This window comes from Parasteatoda tepidariorum, chromosome 2 (assembly GCF_982258835.1).
Source record: "Parasteatoda tepidariorum strain Cologne lab strain chromosome 2, Ptep-v5.0, whole genome shotgun sequence".
Taxonomy (NCBI): domain Eukaryota; kingdom Metazoa; phylum Arthropoda; class Arachnida; order Araneae; family Theridiidae; genus Parasteatoda; species Parasteatoda tepidariorum.
Genome location: NC_141756.1, coordinates 125081829 through 125103932, shown reverse-complemented (window position 1 = coordinate 125103932; position 22104 = coordinate 125081829). Strand labels below are relative to the sequence as shown.

At 28.7% G+C, this 22104-nt stretch overlaps 1 protein-coding gene across 3 annotated transcripts in view; it reads right to left on the bottom strand.

Annotated features, from left to right (window-relative positions):
- ATPCL (ATP-citrate synthase) overlaps positions 1 to 22104 on the bottom strand; it is a 94553-nt gene that overhangs the window by 49744 nt on the left and 22705 nt on the right. For all 3 annotated transcript variants that reach the window (XM_043053237.3, XM_043053236.3, XM_043053234.3), the window contains exons 7-15: positions 21883 to 21962; positions 20711 to 20841; positions 18910 to 19028; positions 17907 to 18043; positions 14600 to 14661; positions 14343 to 14460; positions 9961 to 10109; positions 8015 to 8152; positions 2829 to 2997 (exon numbers count right to left, since the gene is read on the bottom strand). In XM_043053237.3, the coding sequence (XP_042909171.2) occupies positions 2829 to 2997; positions 8015 to 8152; positions 9961 to 10109; positions 14343 to 14460; positions 14600 to 14661; positions 17907 to 18043; positions 18910 to 19028; positions 20711 to 20841; positions 21883 to 21962 (1103 nt within the window). The remainder of the gene's footprint in view (positions 1 to 2828; positions 2998 to 8014; positions 8153 to 9960; positions 10110 to 14342; positions 14461 to 14599; positions 14662 to 17906; positions 18044 to 18909; positions 19029 to 20710; positions 20842 to 21882; positions 21963 to 22104) is intronic.

Genomic DNA, 22104 nt, shown 5'->3' with positions numbered 1-22104 from the left:
TAGCATCTTCAGAAAATGCTTTTTATATGATAGAGCTACAGGGGCAAAGCTCTAATGAAATATTTCCTATTAGTCCCTCTTTGTTCATGAATCTCTCTACATTCTTTGATGAGAACATTCTAAAGGAACTCAACCATGAAAGAATAGATAGATAATGCCTGATAGCATTCTGAAAGAAATCAGTTTAAAATGATGACTCAGTTAGCAGCATTCCAGCATAAGTGATGAATTCTCAACTGTATGCCTGCTTACTAAAGGGAGCAAAGAAAAACAAAAAGAAAAGAGTGAAACGACTGCCAGGCAGTATTTAACCTACAACTTACTTTGCATAAAAGCGATGCTAACTAATGTATAAAAATGACATATAACAAATTATTCCTGAAACAGTTTCCCTATACATATTACACACAATATATTAAGAGGAAACAACAATTACTGTGCTCTTGTGTGAGCTATAGTGGGCTAACTATATTTATTAGTTTTAATTGCTGGAAAAACAGCTGAACATACTTAAATAATGCTACAGTAAATGAAATAGTTTAGTATAGCTGAATTATCATGGTTAAATATCCCACAGATTACGCTTTGAGTGGTCACCATTTTCGAAAGACAAAAATAAGAAACAAAATTCCCTGTATTTCCCAGTTTGTAAAGAAAAAATCAAAATTCACTGCATTTTCCCTGTTATTTTAGATGATTTTTAAATACCCTGTATTTTCCAGGTCTTTTCGGTTTTCCCTGTGGAATGGCAACCCTGTGAAACTAAAGTCCTACTTATTACAATTAAAAGGACAGCTTTGGCCCAAAGTGAAACACAACCAGAAAAGGAAAAAACAAAAAATGTCAATGAAAACAAACATGGAATTCAGACAAATCACATCAGTCTTGTAGTGTTGCTACAACTCTCTTTCCTTTTTATGACTATCAGTGAGCCTATTTCTGCCCAAACTGTCTGACTGTTTTAGATAGCCTCTCTGTAAATAAATTAAGCAGTTTTGGTCTGCCAATTTTTGTGTAAAGGTGGAAAACCTGTGAAGAGGGGCAGGAGAGAGGTGAGGAAGAGAGGGAGAGGACTGGACTAGCTGCTAGAAGAAGAGGAGTAAAAAGGATTTTTGGTAGAAAATTCTGGGGAATAAAGATACATCTACCCTGAAAGAATGGCTGCAACAGGACTGAACAATTAAGATATATCCAGCGAATAATATCCTGCCACTTACAAATAGTTCATCAGCTCCTCAACATTTTTAAGCACATGTGCAAGATAAGTGACTTTAGATTTTATTAACTCCAGCAGTGATTCCCTTTTCTTAAAGATTCTTCAAATCTGTTTGTCACATGTTGATATAATATAATTTTGTATAGTATAATTTAACATAGTATATAGCAATATAGTATAATTTGTAATGATCTTATTTTATTATGCCACATGGTCAAATTTATTTTCATGAGCAAATCTTGATAATTGAGTTGATCATCATTAAAATTGCTTAAGTTAATTCTATCCCTTGTGATCATTATTTCTGGACAGATATTTTTTTTCTTACTTTATTTGTATGTGTTGGTGATGATTTGGGATAGGCCTTAGTTGTAAAGATGCATTAGTACTAAATTGTAACAATTGTCCCACTATACTTTACCCAAATTGTCACCACAGTCTACCAACGCTTTTGAGTTTGTTGAACAATAGAGAACTTATTTGTAGCAACAAATTAAAATTATGACCTTCTCACACAATAAAAAACATACATTGTTTTAACCATTAAGGAATATATTTTCAAGTTAATTGTTTCAGTTAATCAGAATTGAATACAGTTGTTTTTTTTCTTTTTTTTGTATCACATTGTATTTTACAAATAGTTTTTTCATGTTTTCAGAAGTATGGTTAAATTCTGTAATTAATTGTTTTTTTACAGTTTTAAAATCGCCAATCAAGTTTTTAGAGCTGCAGAATGATAAGCATTTTACTGCAAAATATAAAATTAATATTTCATAATTACAATACAGTAGAAAAAATAAAGATTTATATGAATTAATATATAATTTTGAAACATATTTAACAAATGCGAAAAAGTGAATTTGCTTTTTTTTTGTTGATCATATTAAATTCACAGCATATGTCCCAAAAAATATGTTTGGAGATAAAACTAACATTTAATATTTATTATAACTATAAAAAATGGTTTAATTAGTTTTTATAGCACTTTTGATCATTATTTTTTAAATAGTTTTTCATGCTGCAAAATAGGGGTGCACAATCTTTTGGAATGAAGGGCCATTTGCAATGCAGGTAGATTAGTGAAGGACCGCATGCATATTTAGTCATTTTATCTACTAATATGAACATTTCTGTGTAAACATTAGTGTTCTAAGCATTAAATATTTTTATCAGTAAACTTAATAAACAAATTTGCAGAAAATTAAATGTTTATAATTATTTGAATTTAGTTAAAACTAAAAAAAAATGATAATATATAAGTAAATATTGGGGGGGAGGATATAAATTCTAACCAAAAAGAAGCTTACATAATGAAAGTGCAAATAATATAAGCATTTTATAGAGTAATATAAATTTGAATTAAATATTTTAATTAAAGAAATTTTATAATGTTTAAACAAAAACCAAATTAAAAGAAATGTTTTTAATGTGTTCAGAAGCTCTTGTGGGCCGCATGTGGCCCGCTGACAGCAGGTTGTGCACCCCTACTGTAAAATGATATTTTGAAAGACATAATAAAATTAAATTTCTTATTTTCTTTTTTAACCTTAAATTTATTTCAATTACTTTGAAAAACACACTTTTCAAAGTTAAAAAATAAAGTAAAACTCACCAGGTATGAGTATTTCTTTATGCCCCCAATAAAACTTTTGCTTGTGATCGCCGGTAAACGGATAAACCATGGCTGCCACTGAACATTCCTTTCTGGAACACACATAATCAAAGTCAAGCATTCCTTGAACGGCTCGAGTCTGCATACCCCACACAATGGCTCTTGTACCCTTTAAAAAAAAGAGAATCTATAGAAAACACTAAAATAAATAGAAAAAGTGAGTTAGTAAAAGTTGCCAGAGCATCATCATTCAAAAAGACTTGTACTTATGAACGTATTCAGTTGATCAGAGGTAATTGTGAGCCCAAGTCAAAATTCCGGAAAATTTCCAGAGTTTAAAAAAATAGTTTAAATTGATAAATTAGAAAAAAAATTAAACACGTTTTTTTTTCTCCTTTTTCTCAATATTTCTTAGTATACCTAAAATATATTTCAAATTTTACACATACCAGTATCATTTAAACATACCTATGATGACCTGGAGAAGTAATTAAAATTTACAAATATGTTTTTCTTTTTTGAGTTTATGATTATAACAACTATTTACTGATAAAAAATGAATATTAATCATGAATATAAGCTTATAAAATATCTCTCTGGCTCTCCCTCACAAACAAATAAAATAAACTGTGTTTTTAAGTTCCACCTTTGAAAATTTGATTTCCGGAAACTTTGGTGATCAATGATTTTTTGAAACGTCGTGTGGACCTTCGAACTCCGGAAACTTCCGGATCACTGTTAACGAAAAATCCGGAAATTCGGATTTTTTCCGAAGCACAATCAGCCCTGGTTGATGCAATGGGGCATAAAAATAACCTGAGAAAATGTGGCTAAGAATGCTTCAAAAAATTAGCAAAACTATAGATTTTGCTGATTGACTCTTGGGTATGGTTGACTTTCTGTTAACGTGATTTAGTTAATAGTTAGTCCTAAATATTTTGCATATTCGAGGTTAACCCTAGGAACCATTACGATTGACACTTAGTACGTGAAAATCCGATCATTTGAATAAAAGTTATTCAGGGTGGTAGCTTTTCTTTTTTTTTGCCCGATTGTACATATAAGCAGGAATGTAGAAAATTCTCAGTCCCTAATACAGGATACATAGCCAGATTTTTCAACAGAAAATAAGCACCTTTTAAGTTCTTTTTTAACACTCAAAATATATTTTTAATCACTTTCCAAAAAAAAAAATCATAATTAGGATCTGTGCATTAATCAAAATTATTATTTCGTATCATTTAAAGTTCTTTATTTATAAACAAAAAATCAATAAAATTCAAAAACATTTTCAAACATTTTACAGAATTATGATAAAATAACTAGTTTCTGAGAAATATTGCATAGAAAATTGTGAAAATCATGCATTCTTTGTAATTTAGAATGACAATCGACACGGCAAAGAAAAAATATGTTTTTAAAGGATAGGAGATTAAGCACTTTTTACAAACTTAACAAAACTTAGCAACTTAAATAAAAAATGCACCCTTAAAGGCTTATAAAAACTTAAATAAAAAAATAAGCACTTTTTAAAAACGCTTTGCACCCTGTAACAGTTCCTCAGAACAAAAAAAATTTGTTTTGATCGAAATTTTACCAAAAATTGTAACACTTTTCTTTTTCTTTCAGAACAATAATTTTTTAAAAATATTTTTGGAAAGTAAAGTTTACATAAGAAAAAAAATTCGTTAGATTTGAAACAATTCTTGAATAAACGAGCATGTATTAGAAATATAATATATTGAAATAGTAATAATTTATTAAATTATAGGTCCAATTTATAAACTTAATTCAAACTAATCAAAACATGAATTGACATTGAATGTTTTTTTAAAAATTTTGTAGGAATTTTTTTAAATTTTCCTATGGCTGCATGAATTTTACTCAAAACCTTCTTCGCATGATTAGACATATTCTGTAAACCTGAATATTGTAAGTAATAATAACAAACATTAAGAATCAGAAGAATTTTTTTTTAATCAATTAAGATCAGACAATTATTGGCGACCACTTCAGTTTTAATTAATCTAAAAAAATCTGTTAAAATTTTGCCATAAAATAATTCAAATCAATAATTAGACTGGATAATTATTAACAACTCATAATTATTACTCGTAATATATTAAGAGAATGATGTTTTTAGAAAAACCAATTAATAATTTCAATGGTTTTGGCTATACTTTTTATGATGATATATAATATGTATAAGTCATAATTAGTGATAATGCGAGTATTGTGCATGATTTAAGATCTAATGAAATATTCCCAAATGCTCACAAAGAAACTTGTCCCAGGTTTTTGACAATTTTCGTCAGATTTCGACAGTTTTTGACAAGTCAAATAAAAAAAAAGTTTTTGACATCAAAATCCCTACCCTGTAATTAGGATATGAATACTAATAAAAACTTTAGTCTTCATATTATTGAAAGTTCTTCATAAATATATTAACAAAATGCAAAATAATTTCCAAAGACTTTCCATGATCATGATAAAATAACTAGTTTCTGACAAAGTAATCTTTTCTTGATTATATATTAAACTAAAACTAAACTCCGTGGTGTAACAGCCCATAGAGGGCCAAGGCCTACTGTGCCCATCTCAGTTTTCTTGACCTTTGGGCTCTAGGGTGCAGGAGCAGATGTTTCGGTTAGATGGTCAGCCAAACGCGGAACCCCCAGCGTTTAGTTCCCAAACATGCTTGGTACTCATTTATCGACCTACTGAAGGGGTGAACATATATTAGCCACCATAAAAGCAATTTATACATAACATTAAATATATTCAATATTGATTGGCGTAATCCATTTTTTAAATTAATTGCTTTATTTATTTAGGTAAAAAATATTTTTATTACATTCATTTAACTATTATTTAAAAAGGTTATTGGGTGTATTTATAAGATTTAAATAAAGATTATTTCTAAAAACTATTTATAAAAGCATATTCAACAAAATATTAGCAAGATTATTATTAATCATACTGAATTTATAAAGAGATGTTGAGAATTAAAACTCTAATAAATTTATATTATAAATGTAAATTAGTGAAATCATTTAAAAAATATTTATTTTTATTTGTTACTTGGTTCAGGATTTTTTTAATAAAATGATGAAAACAAATTTAAATAACTTTGAAATGTAAATAAAATGAGTATTGAAGCCAAACATTTTTGTCAGAAGTAAATTATTATATGATCCATCATTCTAAATATTTAACAAATATGAGATAGTTGAATTTCTAATTTCAATCATTAATATTTTTAAATAAAATCATTAATTGATGAATTAAAGTTTTTTGGAATGACAAATTTGAATTTTATAACTTAAAATTCAAATACTAAACATAAGATTTTTTGCTGCATTTAAAATATTGAAAGTTCCCTCAGTACATACTTTTTTAAACAGGGTGCATAGCCAAATCTTGCAACAAAAAATAAGCAACTTTTAAATACTTTTTAAACACTCAAAAAATACGTTTAAGCACTATATACATTAACAAAATGCAAAATTATTTCAAGCTTTTAAAAAACGAAAATTGAAAATAAGCACTTTTTAAAAACCCTACGTGCCATGTTAAAATCTTGCCTCTAAATATTGAGTTACCCCATAAAACAATTTAAGAGTGCGGAAAATTTTAATAGTAATAATACAATATTAAATAAAAAGTAATAAGTAAAAAAAAATTTGTACAATATAAGGAGTTTACAAAAATTTTATGCAATTAGCAGGTGGTCTCAGAGGTACGCTTAATATTCTCAATTAATTCCTAAATTTCATAAATAAAATGAAGATGGAAATTTTGAGGTAATGAAGAGGGATTCTTGACTGCTCTGTGGACCTATATGAAAATACTCAATAAGTGAATGATCCCCAAGTCAAAGATTATGGTTATGATCTATAAATAAAATATTCAGAGAAGGCCCTTTGCTTGCAAGTAATGGCTTTAAACAAGGATGAAATTAGCAAGAGAAAATTTTAATGTTATTAGGGGGGGGATTTGGCAATGTTTAGTTAATCCCCATAATCAGGAAAATTCGAGAGATTTTTCGACTAGATTGCAAAGGACCGAAAATGAAGTCTGAAATTGAAAATCTCTTGCAAATTGCAGCATAGTTGCAGATGAGAGGGTAAGAATCCTCCCCACTGAATCCAGCTCTATATACACAAATGCGGACCCACAAGTATTTATTCAAACATGTAGCTACAGATCTATGGTACACACAAATAAATTGGGGTTGAATGAATAGTGAAAACTGAACAGAACAACGTGAACAAAGTCTTTCGCGCATAATTCGAGGAAAAAATTAACACGGTGAAGGAAAAATATCTAATTTTGGAAATGCGAAAATTAAGTACAGTAGGGAACCGATTATCCGGAACGGTCGGGACCATCGCTATTCCGGATAACTGATTTTTCCGGTTTTCCGAATCGCTACAAAAAGCCGTTTTTTTTTATTGTTAAACCCAACTAAAAAAAAAAAAAATTGGAAATAATCTTAAAAATAAGAAAAAACGCTGAAGTAATACACTAATGATTATTTTCAAATGATGGTAAGGTAAACATTGTTAAAAAAAGAAAGAAAAATCGTAAAATCTTATGAGGAAAAAAAAAAAATTTTTTTAAAAATGGCGAGAAAATTTATCGAATTTCGTTCCGGTTTTTTGGTTTTCCGGTTTTCTGATTTCCGGATAACGGGTTCTGTACTGTACTTTTCAAAAACACCCAATGAAAAAAATCACCTTTAAGAGCTCTTAAAAAACTAAAATCAAAAATAAGCACTTTTTAAAAACGCTACACGCCCTGTCAGTAAAAAAAACTAAAAAATAAAATATTTAAGTCTTTTGTTTTGAATATCTATTTCAATTTAAAATACATTAGACTGCTTTTACCTATAAACCTATAAACTGAATTACATAGTTTTATGAGAGACACGAATGTTTGAACAAATTTCCGAATCGTAACAAAATTTTGCAAGAAATAAAGTGGCTATATGAATAGTAGAAGAAGTTTCCAGCTTGTTATAAACATTAAAATTAACTTTTTGAGGGTGACTTGAAAATTTATAATATTCTGTACTTGTTATATCGAGCTTTTACTGTTTAAGATAGGGCATACTTTTTAAAGATGGTAGTTTTTAAAACTTTACTGTTAAAGGAACACTTTCCATATTGAATAATAAATTTTACCTGAGAAAACAATGTTTTTGATGAAGTGATGCTACCATTGGTAGAGGATATTGATGACTGCCTAGAATAGTCCATTGAAGTCGAAGAAAGACCATTACCAGAATCCGTCCTGGGCAATTTTGATGGTGGGGCAGAATGCTTAAAAAGAATGAGAGCACATAAAAACATATTCAAACAATAGTCAAACAGCCTGTGGGGAGAGTAGAAATCGACAATGACAACCTTCATCTATGAAAAGGTACCTCCAACATAGAATCGAGTTAACATGTTGTACACTAGGGAATACTATACTAGGAATTAGTATACTAGGGAATTAGAATCATATTTTTTGGTGGTAGATATACTACAGCAGGGTTCCCACTCAATTTTCTTTTTTTTGAATTCAAGGATTTATCAATGTTTTTCAAGGACCTAAAATAAAATTTTTCAAGATCCTATTGGGTGTGTTAAAATACATGTCAACCAGATTTTATAATGACATAGAAGCAGAAATAGGGTATTTTTAAAGCACAATGCTTAGTTAACAAAAAAAAAACGTATTCATTAAATTAATCAAGTTTAAATTGTTTAACAAGATTTATCGTTTAATAGATTTCGTTTAATAGAATCGTTTAATAGATTGTTTATTATGTGTAGCCAACAACTACCAATGCAAATGTCTAATAGTTATTAGATTATATATATATATCATTAAGGGCTGATAGTTACAAGTAGTATATCTATATTATATCTGTTTTAAATAACTTTGAAGACCATAAAAAAATTTCCAACTGACATTGTATGCTTGTCAACTTTTATAAACTAACATTAGACAGTGAAACTTTTCATGAAATAACTGAAGCAAGTTAGAATTAAAAAATATCACATAAAACAAACATAGTAAAGAACTGATAGAATTTATTATGGAACTGCAGTTATTGAAATACAAAGAATCTTCGTTTTAATTTGTTAAATCAAATCTGAGGTTATAGAAAATGTACATTAATAGATAAAATATCAAGATACATTAATTTAGCATATCTGTTTCAATTTTAAGAATAAAATACAGATTTGGTTACCTTAGAATAATAATGTTCCCTATGAATAATTTTTAAGTTGCATGTATATGATTCATGATATGCTATGAGTGAATCAAAATTATACGAAACTTGAAGTTAGACTCGGAGATCACGTAAATCGTGTATCACGATGTGCGATTTGCAAATTGAAATTGAACTATGAAGTATATTTTCAAAATGCACGAACTAACAAGTCTTAAGTCGGGATGAGTGATACATAAATTACTTTAATGTGAATCCTGTTGGAGGATTCATGAACCACATTTAATACGAAACACGATGCATGATTTGTTAATAATTTTCATGCAAATAGCGATGCATATATTGGTAATCACTAAAATGCAGATCGTAATTTCTGATACTATAAGCACTTCTTTGAAAATAACAATAAGTAATTCATAAATCATTTTAATGAGAATCGTGATTCTTAAATCTCTCTTATGGAAGTAACAATCCATAATTCTGAAATACTTTTAATAAGATTCTCAATGTGTGATTTGTAAACCACTCGAATGAGAATTGCGATACAAGATTTGGAGATAACTTAAATTTGTTCGGAGATCACATTTGCAATGTGTGTTTGAGAAATTACTTTAATATGAATTACAATGTGATCTATAAAACAAGTTAACATGAATGTGATTTGCTAATCACTTTCATGTGAATCATGATTCATAGAGTAATTTAAATAAATAGTTAATCACTTTAATGCGAATCATGTTTATTCATAATTCAAGAAATCTGAAGAACTAAATTTTAATTATTGGTAGAAAAAAATCAGAACAATTAGAAGCTTATTAAACATGAAAGAGATAAATAATAATCAGGCAGGAAAAAACTAGAAGAGAAAAGCGCTCGTATTAATTATAGACAGGACAAAAGAATTACCTGCATGCCCCCAGGTAACAGAAAATTGGCAGTGGTCAGAGCTGGTTCAGGCAATGATGGTAGAGACTTTTTCCCCATAGCCATAGCTACAATAGCAGTCATGTGCGTTTCTGGTCCAAACACGTGGATAGGTACGCCTAGTGTTCCACCTATTAAACATTTTTCATAAATAAATTATTTTCAACATTATTTTTTACATCACTCTATAGCACCTATGATTTGGATCACCAAAATAATTAAACAGTGAAATTTTCCGGCAGGCAAGAAATCAGTTGTTAAGAGATGTCGTTACTTCTAGAATTTTCAGCATTTTACAAAACAATTGACTCAAAAATAAATTTAAATTAGAAGCTGCACATTGTTTTCATAAAAAAAAATTAGGATAGACACTGTCTGTGATATTACATATTAATTGCTGCATAATACATGAGTTGTTTTGCATTAACTGATTTAAATTGTAAAAAAAAAAAATTATAGTATAAAACAATTTCAGTTTAAAATTTTTTTCCAACAAATTTTCCTCTTTTTTCACCCATTATAAGTCATGGTGAAGAAAAGAAAAAGTAAACCAAATATTTTCCTTTTCATTTGTAACATATTTTATTTTTTTTACTTTGCACAAGATAAAGAAAAGAAAAATTTTAATAGGAAGGTTGATACTTGGACACTAGCAGAGGTTTACCTAGTCTCTCCTAGGGGACTTTACGTTGATAGGATAAAAATGAATACATTAAAAAAAAATAATCATTGAAAAAGATGGCCACTCAAAAGCAGTCTCTCTTAGAAGTTTCACTGTAGAAATACTATTGTGGGGAAAGGTAGGAATGTCAACCTTCTATGAAAAGATACCCCAACATAAAATCAAGTTAACATTTCTTATATACTAGTGAATTGGAATTATATTTCTGTAGTGGTAGATACGCTACACCAGGGGTCCCCAACCTTTTTGTACCTAAGAGCAAATACCAGAATATCGGTCGAATGGCGGGCACCATTTATTTTTTTAAGATAAATTTATAGTTGATAGACATAGGTAATAATACACACTACATATAATGCACAAAAAATTTATTTAAAGTTAAAAATTAATTTAACTTAGGAATATAATTAGTATTAATAATCTTGTGTAAAATAAACCATACGAACTTTTCAAACTTTACTTATACATATACTTTTTCAAACCATACGAAGTATAAAAATTATTTATAAAATATATAAAATACAGTCAATGTGAACTTTGGCATTGCATTTCACTGGCCAGCGCTTAATAATTGGGAGAATACGGTGAAATTCCTGCTCGCAAGCAATCGTCAAGGTGTTCATCTGAAAGTCGGGATCTATATTTTGATTTTATGATATTTATTGTCGAAAGCAGTGATTCACACAAGTATGTGGAACCAAAAAATGACTTTATTTTAGATGCTGCTCTTTTTAAGAATGAAATTTATTTCTGACAACTATATTCCAGAATTTTTCATCTAACATAATAGTTTTGAGGATAATGTTATTCTGAAGATCCAAAATTTCTATCTCCACTTCTCGCCTTACATGAAGAAATTCTAAAATGTGTGTTGCTATTACGGTTACGTTTATTTGGTTGGTAAAAGGATTTACAAAATATGTGATCAACTATTTCGATGATATTAAACTGTTGAAAGCGCTTTTCAAATTGATCATGCGTGGAAAATGCACAAGAGACTTCATTTTCAAATGTGATATCCTCAAAACTAGCTTAGCTCTGAACGAGTTTATAGGCCCTATCATTCTTGCTATATGTTTGTCCATTCCCTTCAGCTCCAAGTTTTAATTATTTAATTTTTCCGTTATGTCCGTTATGAAAGACAAATCTGTTAACCAAAGAGGATCTCTCAAATCTAAAAATATTTGATTTTTGGATGCAAGATAATTTTTTATTTCTTCAATTAAATGTAGAAATCTATCAAGTACTTTACCTTTACTGAGCTAGCGTACTTATGTATGTATTTGCATAGCATTTTATGGGGAAATGGAAAACTGAAATATTTTATCGTTGGGCACAAGCAGCGGGCGCACCTAGACCGATCGACGGGCGCTATGGTGCCCGCGGGCATAGGGTTGGGGACCCCTGCGCTACACTATCATGTCCCAAAACTCAAAAGAAAAATAAACAATTTAAAAAAGACTAAAAAATACAAAATTCTACCTTTGTCAAATTTAAAAAGTAGTGCTCATTACATTCAAAAGATGCAGTTGGAACTTGCTGTGGTGATCAAAGTTTTATATGAAAGTGATATAACTTTTGATTTTGAGTGAGGCAATGAAATATAAAATGAAATCAACATTTTACTCAATAAAAATAAATGAATGCCAAACGCATTGAAGCTTTCCCATTGCTTCAGCAATGGAGACTATTTTTTATTATAATAATAAAATGAAACATTTACTTGATACATCATAAACATGTATGTTTCGAAAAATAGGTTTCCATATTGCTTAGTTATTAAAAACTGGAGAATAATATCAAAAACAATGCATCAAATTGCATTATCAAGCAAATAAACAATTTTGCAAACAATGAAAACAAGGAAAATTTTTATCCTAATTGCAAAAAGGAAAAAAAATGTGAAGATAATTAAAAATGGGCAAATTAGACTTTACGTGGTTTCAAAAGCTATCAACAATACAGAGCCCAACTAAAAAATCCTGAAAATTTCATGAATAAAATCATTAATGGCGCATTTCAAAAAGTTTGTAAAAGTTTCCCAGTTTGTAAAGAAAAAATCAAAATTCCCTGCATTTTCCCTGTTATTTTAGGTGATTTTTAAATTCCCTGTATTTTCCAGGTTTTCCGTGTTCTCCCTGAAGAGTGGCAACCCTGTAAAATTATCAATAAAATATATGCAGAATAACTTAAATTAATAGCTATATATGAGTCTAATCACATTTATTATTCTACAAGAAAAAATATTTACAAATGAAAGAGATGCAGGGGTGATTGTGAGCCCAAGTCAAAATTCCGGAAAATTTCAACAACAAGATTTTTTTCCTTTTTTCTCAATAACTCTTAGTTTACTTAAAATATATTTAAAATTTTAAACATACCAATACCATTTACACATACCTATGATGACCTGGAGAAGTAATTAAAATTTACAAATATGTCTTTCTTTCTTGAGTTTATGATTATAACAACTATTTACTGATAAAAAATGAATATTAATCATGAATATAAGCTTATAAAATATCTCTCTGGCTCTCCCTTACAAACAAATAAAATAAACTGTGTTTTTAAGTTCTACCTTTAAAAATTTGATTTCTGGAAACTTCTGTGATCAATGATTTTTTGAAACGTCTGGACCTTTGATCTCCGGAAACTTCCGGATCACTGTAAGCGAAAAATCCAGATTTTCTCCGGAGCACGATCAGCCCTGGAGATGCCAAATATAAATTCCAGTTCTAATATTTTTAAATAAAATGAGCAAGAATTTTTATACATAAATGTGATCCATGATTACTAGAAACTTCTGGACCTCGTCTTTCCGGAAATTTCCGGATGGCGGTTAGCAAAAAATCCAAATTTTTTCCAGAGCATAATAATCTCTGACAATACACAGAAATGACATAATAATTGGCAGCCCTGTAAATATAAACGTGTGTAAAAAACTATCTACATTTTTGGCACAACTGTTTCGACATAATACATAAACTAATATGTATCATCCCTTTTTTAATTGTTATATTGTAATATGAAAGTTTAATTCCAATTATGCTATTTTTCTGTTACAGCTTTATTGGGAGTCAAGGAACAATAATCACATTCTTCTGGTTGCAGGTACTCATCTAGTAAAATGGGAGAAGTGTGAATCAAGAATTTTGAAAATAACCATGACATATGATAAAATTTCATGAAATATGGACTTGTAGTACTCAAACCTTTCTCAGAGTGAGTAGCCAAATCTTTCAACAAAAAATAAACACCTTTTAAGTACTCTTTATGCACTAAATTATATTTTTGAGGTCTATACACATTGCAATGAATTGTGAAAAAGTCTAATGGCACAATGTGAAAAGCTCATTTTTGAATAATACGTGACAAAAATCGACATGGTAAAAAAAAATCCCATTTTCAAAAAGGGAAAATTAATCACTTTTTAAAAACACTCAATAAAAGAAGTATTTTTAAAAAACTAAAATCAAAAATAAGCACCTTTAAGCACTTTTCAAAAATGCTACACACCCATGTCTCTGAAAGAGAACAGAACTCTACTGCTAATGAATTAAAGGATCAACACGATGAAGGATTTCATAGCAATAAAAAAAACTAAGATAGAATTCAGTGTAAAAGTTATGTCAAAATTACAGACAATTTTTTACTCATATTTAGCTACACAAATTATACGTACCGACTTCCCGCATCACCCTCAATCCTTCTTGGTAATTCGGGCCAGCTCGCCTTACATAAATGGACACATTGTGATCAATTAGCTTAGTTTGAAATTCTAGAAGAGCTTTTACAATACCCTAGAATTGTAAAACAAAATTATGCATACACAATTTTGAAAACCTAATATATATGAAATAGAATTAACTAATCTAAAAACAAAGTTATGATAATAAAAGTAAATAAGAACTAAGATTAAAAATATTAACAAAATTTCACCTTAAATGTTGCAGCAACATTTGTAAAATTTGCAATACCTCCCCCGATGAGTAAAAGCTTTCCTGGAATTCAAAGTAAAATAACAGATATTATACAAGTTGAATGAATTGACGAAATGCAGAAATAAATTTCACATAACTTTATGTATAGACTAGATCAATAAAAAATAACAAAAGAATATAACATAAAAGGAAAAAAATCATACATTTAATTCCCATTAGTTTAGTTTTTATCCAAATGTAATTAGTAACACATTTAATTAATCTAACTGTGGTCAGAATACCAAATTTTTAAAATATTAACTTAAAATCTAATAAACAAATGGTGGTTAGTCTAAAAGTATAATATTATTGTTACAATAATTGCAAAAATTATTAAATCCTTAATTTACAATATCGAGTACTTTCCAAAATTAGCTTCCATTCGAACAACAAAATATAAAGCATGCACGCAGCAAATACGAATTTTATTTCTCCTATAGAGCCCTAATAGCTAAATATGAGAGTATAGGGAGACTACATTGGATAATTTTTATTAATTTGATAATTATTACAAACTTACTACAAACTTATAATTACAAACTACAATATTACAAAATATTAGTAAGCTATTAGCTTACTAATATTATTTTGTAATCTTGTAATATTATTTTGAAAATAATTTATAAGACTTTGAACTTTTTGAACAAATTTAGCTGGTGATTTTTTTTTTTTTAATTCAATGAGTTGTTGCAAAAATGTTATGCTAATAATCATCTGATTTAATAAAATTGATTTACAATGATTTTAACCACCACATCTTATAAACAATTTGTTATTATTTAAACAAACATGTAAGACCTCATAATAGAGTAGTGAAAATAAAACTAACTTTACTTATCTTAATTGTAGTTTTACAACCCATTTAAATATTGTAGGAATCTTCAAGTTTGTATATATTAATTTATATTTAATAACTGAACTAAATTACAATTCTGCAAAAATAACTTTTACTTTGACAAGTGATCATATTAGAAATGTACTGTTTATATTTACTTAACAGAAAAAATATTCTTTCAACAAATCTATTTTGTTTCTTATAACAAAGTTTAACAAATCAATATTAAATGTCAGCTGAGATAACCATTTAAACTGCTGCAATAAAAATCAATATTGAATTAAAAAAACTCAGCAAATGTGTTGAAGCATTAATTATTGCCTCTAAATTTGCTTTTTTACAAAAAAAAATTTGAAGTTAATAATTAAATTGTAGCAAAAAAAAAAATAATCAAATGGGTTAGTAGCTAACTGACATTCTTATCAGAGAAAGCTTAACGGGGTCTTAGAAAAATCTAATGGTGGTAATAAATAGATCATTTAATATTTTTGTAACCCCCACTATGATTATTTTGTAAAGAAATTTATCTGAACTTACCAAGTAGTGTTTTGGAGAAGGAAATTCCCTTAAGAACTAAGAGAATCCTAATACAGTCTATGTCTGATCATTTATTTTTTTTCATGCTGACTATCCGTTAATAATAAAATTTACATTTCAAATATATAATGTGCATATTCATTCATATTAAAATATCTACTATTATTAAAAATGATAGTCTTTAAGTTGTCGTTAAAGGAAAAGTTATGATATTGTTTATTTGTCTTGTAAAAACCTTGTTATTTTAATTTGCATTGTAACAATCAAGTATTTTGTCTAACTGTAACACAATTTTGCCCATCGGACAAAAGAATTTTCGAGTTAAGTAAGACCATGATACATTAGCCCTATGTCCATACTGACCTCCTCTCCTTAACACATAAAATGTTAAAGTTGAAAACGAATTTTTGATGCTTCATTATTACCAACGTAATAATCGTAAAAGTCAAAATTCTACATCCCTTCTATCTCGAAAATGCACTATTTCACAAGTCAATGAATTCCCATGTTACAAAAGATACTGATAAGTAGGTAAATAATCATCAGATAATTCGTAAAATTAATGATAATTAACATTTCTAAATTCTTACCACATTAAAGATTTCCTAGCAGTTCACATTTTGTTTCACAAAATCAATATAACGTTTTTGCATCTAAATTCTAAATAATATATGACAGCTGAAGGCCAAAATTGGCAAAAATATGAAGCTGTCCATGAGAAAAGCTATATAAAATATATTAGTTCTTAAATTTTTACACTCAATCAATTTCTACATTTAATAAATGAACTAACTTTTTCATATTCATTTAATTTGAACGCATCAAGAAAATTGAAAATAAATATAAACTTAATAATCAGCATCAGTCCAAACACTTCATTTAGCTATCGATTTTGAGCCAGTGTCAGGCTCGGTCAAAGCAGGTCATACCTCTAATCTACACCCTTCATGATTAATGGCCTCTTAAAATCATTTCACAGTGTTTTCACTACAGCGCAAGAGCACGAGAATCTAGTATATTTTTTTCTTTTCTCGCATTAAAAAATTATTAATGCTCGCGCACTCTATTAATCAATTTTAAAATGCGTGAATCTCTCGAATTTTGGAAAAAATTCCACCATTTTGAAAAAGACATGAAAACAGCTACGACAAGTGTTGAGAAAAAAAAAGTCCTTTATAATAAGTTGTTTAAAGTTAGCTCTATTTTTAGCTGTTAATGATTTAACAAACTCCCTCATCAACAATTTACAGCAATTTGTAAAAGTTGAAGTCTGTGAAAACTATGCTGGAAGACCTAACCAGAAGTATGAACATTGAAATAACTTTAACAAATTTCACTATTCTATAACAGAAATAATTGAAAAGCCTATGCTGGAAGATGTAGAGGATAGGAAAGTGTGTGCACAATGCTACAAATTTAATTAGTGATTCCAAATAGTTCAGCATCTGTTGCAAGGTCATTTAGCACCCAAAACCGAATTAAAACTAAATATCGCAACAGATTGACTGATGAGCATTTGAGCAACCTAATGAGAATGGCTGATGAAAAAGTAGATGCAGAACATTTTCCATATGATGATGCAGCAAAAATATTCAATTGTTTAGAAGTTAGATGTTAAAAAAGTATTATAATTAAAGAAATATTTTTTTTTTTAAGTCTATTTGTGTTTTTTTAATTTTTAAAAATCTCACTTAACTTTTTGAAATCTCACCCAGTTTTTGAGAAAGGGTGAGAAATTCTCTCCCATTTTTTTTTCTGTAATGAAAACACTGTTTCAATATTAAGTTTATAGTAAAAATTGTAAGTAATAATCAGAATATCAAACAAGTACAAGTAATAGCAAACATTGGAAACTATATTTATAAAGAAAATGTAATAGTAAACAAAGATTCACCATCTGGGTGCCTTTCTTGAGTCATGAGGCCTAAAATCGTCTTTGCATACTCGTAAGTTTGCATTTCAGTGGGAGCACCAGAATACTCCCCATAGTTTGCCAGCTCAGAAGCACCTCCCAGTTCACAGATTGTATCACTAGAAAGGGTCACAAATAAAAAATATATTTCAGGATGTGTAAGATATTTGAAGCCAAATCAAGCAAGGTGATAAAAAAAAAATTTGATTACGGATTTAAATTTTTTTCCAGAAAACAGACATAGCTGCCAACACGGATAGGAAAAAATCCAGTAGATTTTGCGAAATATAAATTTCATGATAATTATTGCAAAATACACATAGGGAATTTTAGGGATTTTTATAGTCATCGAAATAGAAAAACTGCAATATTTTCCAGTTATGATTTCACATTGAATGTTATGTATCATGTTTATTCAACTTGAAATGTTATGTATCATGTTTATTCATAATTTTGAATTGTAATAGGGCTTTAAATCCTCAAAGATAGTGAACTGAATTTCATAAATGAGGCTGGCTTCACTATGCATTAGTGACACTTATTTAAATATTCAAGCAAGCAATAATATGTACCAAAATTTTATTTCAATAGGGATCTTTTAAGGAAACTTACTCAATTAGGGAATTTTCTAAAAAGTACAAAAACCAGGAGAATTTTTATTAAATCAGTAGACCAGGAGAAACTAGCAAAATTCAGTAGTTTATTGGAAAATCCAGTAGAGTTGGCAGCTATGAACAGAATATGTTTAAGATTTATGCTCAAGAATAAATTCCATCGATAAACCGCAGATAATTCAATAAAGTCTAGCAAAATGTTAGGTAGTTATGAAAAGAAACAAAAAAATCCAAAAAATAAATAAATCATAATTTGGCAGAATTATTTTAATAATTTGGAATTATATAAGCTATACTGATTTTTTTTTAAAAAAAAAAGATATCTTATTCAATCACAATTTATAAAAGAAGGATAACATTTAAAAAGGTACCTATAAATAACAGAAGCTCCCCCACCAGCTACCATAGTCCATATCCTGCCAGATTTATTAAGAATAGTAAGTTTAAGAGAAGCTCCACTTTTTGCATCCAAGTCCGCAATATATGCTTCCTAAAATTTAAATATTCATTTATATAGCAGTTATTGAATAGTAGAAAATGGAAAATCACTTAAAACTAAATAAAATCATACAGGGTTGCCACTCAAATTTGAAAAAAAAAAATTCCCTGTGTTTTCCCTGTGCATATTATACACAATATATTAAGAGGAAACAACAATTACTGTGTAATTACAATTACTGTGCTCTTGTGTGAGCTATAGTGGGCTAACTACATTTATTAGTTTTAATTGCTGGAAAAACAGCTGAACGTACATTAAATAATGCTACAGTAAATGAAATAGTTTAATATAGCTGAAATATGGTTAAATATTCCATAGATTAAGCTTCGAGCGGTCACCATTTTTTAAAAAGACAAAAATCAGAAACAAAATTTCCTGTATTTTCCTAGTTTGCAAAGAAAAAAATCAAAATTCCCTGCATTTTCCCTGTTATTTTAGGCGATTTTTAATTTCCTTGTATTTTCCAGTTTTCTTTGTTCTCCCTGTGTAGTGGTAATCTTTGCTTCAGTTAACTCAAACTAATTCAAATAAAGTAAATTTTCAAAAGATGTATAAAAATATTAAAGGAGGAAATCAAATTTTAAATTATAAGTTTGAAAATTTTAGGTAGAAAACACCTTAATTTCCATGTTTGTTGAGCTTTTATCAATTATCTGAAAAACATATTAAGGGACAGTTTGGTGTAAAAATATCTCCTTTGGAAAAAATGTGGTTTAGCCCTAAATAATCACAAGCCCTCCAAATAAACAATAAAATGTAAATTTAAAAGACGTAATAGAAGATTATTTGATATCCTTACAATTCAAATGAATAACAAGTACTTATGAAAATAATATTAGAAAATACTCAACTTAGGAAATAACTTAAATTTTGTTGGATTAAAAAATTAATTACCTTTAAGTAGCTCTAGATTACTAGAGGCTTCAGAAAAACATGCAATAGGAAAAAATAGCGGGTAAAGTTGAGAAACATGTATGCTATCTTTTAAAATTACAATTCTTAATGAACTAAGCCAATTTCTATATATAATACAGACAAACCCCGCTATAGCGAACTCCCGGATATAGTGAACAAAATTTTTGCTCCGGTGCCTTGTTGTACACATATAATATTACTTTTTGTGGGCACAGTGAATCAAAAGAAGAAAGGAAATTGAATATTATGAACTTTTTTTCTGTCTTCGACTGATTTTAATGTCTTCGCTTTTTGGTAATTTAGAAAATTTTACATAAAATACAAATACTGATTTTTAAAACCATTTATTGAGTGGAATGTAGCCATAAGCATTTTTTTTTGTTTGCTTCTTCTACCTCAGTTTCCCATCCCTAAATCTTTTGTTCGAAAGACAGAGAGTAATAAAAAATAAAAGTTAAAACATTTTTTGTTACTTCATATTGTTTTTTAATCATTTTTGTATTTCTTTTTATTAGTCATTTATTTAAATAATGTGTAATAGAAGGAAGCAATTCAGAAAAATTAGTTAAAATTGTTTGCGGTACGGATAGAGTGAAGTCCCGGTTATAGTGAACCGAAATTTCGGTCCCTAGAAGGTTCGCAATAGCAGGGTTTGAGTGTATAAAACATAAGTAATATTAGATTTAAATCAAAGTATAAATTATAATTAAAAAAAAGCTAAGGTAACCAAATCTTTTATAGATAATCAATGCTCTAACCTCAGGATAAGCATCTCTGCCAAATGCAGGTGGAAATTCAAATTCTCCCCACTTTGATTTACAAATGAAATCTGCAGTAGCATCTAGTTTAGCAGCCAAATCAAGTATGTATGCTTTTCCCTCCTTCAATACTAAAAGGAAACAGTTTTCATTAGTTTCACTTTCTCACCAGTGCAAACTAACTATGTCACAGCATAGTAGATTCCACAATATTTATTGCAAAAATTTAACACACTATTTAAGGTTACATAAAATCATTGCCAACATAGATAAGAAAAAATCCAGAAGATTTTACAAAATAATATAAATTTCATGATAATTGTTGCATTATGTACTGAATATTTTATACATAGGGGAATTCTACGGATTTTTATAGTCATCAAAATAGAAAAATTACAATATTTTCCAGTTATGATTGACATTAAACATACTTGAAATGTTATGTATTGTGTTTACTCATAACTTTGAATATTAATGGGCGTTTAATTCATCAAAGATAGTTAAAAGATTTTTTTCAATTAATTTAAAAAGAGAGTTCTGAATAAACTGAACATTTTAGAAAAAAGTATTGAACTGATTTCTATAAATGAGGTTTGCTTCATTATCAGGGATGAGAGTAGTCAGAACGTAAAAAAGAGGAAATCCAAGAATATATATATATATTCAAAGACTGTAAAAATATAGAGATTTTTTGGTTCAACTTCAGAGGGTGGAAAATGAAGTCTGAAATTGAGAATATCTTGCAAAATGCAGCAGAGTTACACACGAGAGTGCAAAAATCTCACCGAACCCAGCTCAGTAGACGCACAGCCGGACTCCCAAGTATTTCATCAAACATGTAACATGATTGGGGTGCTATCATACGTTGCAAGTCGAAGGTACGAAGGAACGGATTGTGGAAAATCAATAGAACTAAGAAAAACCACGAACAGAATAAGTGAAAACCACGCCTTTGCATAATAAGGAGTGAAAATCTACACGGTAACAAAAAAAATCTAATTTTTGAAAAGGAAAAATTAAGGACTTTTTAAAAACACCCAATGAAAAAAGCACCTTTAAGCACTTTTTAAAAATGCCACGCACCATGTTCAAATTACGGATTCTTGGTGTTATGCTATATAAGACTATTTTATGTATTTTTAGGCTTTTAAATAATTATTTAAACAACTTACCTAAAGGATTAATTTCCAAGTAAGTGAAATATAAATCCACATACACATCATACAGAGTAGAGATGAAGGCGGCAACATAACTGGAAAAAAATAATAAAAATGAATACATCAGATTTTGTTATATCAAACATTTATTAAATTTGGTTATTTTAATATTGAAGGCAGTATATGTTTATAAAACAATTACATAACTCATTAATTCATTATTCCACACTAGTTAGC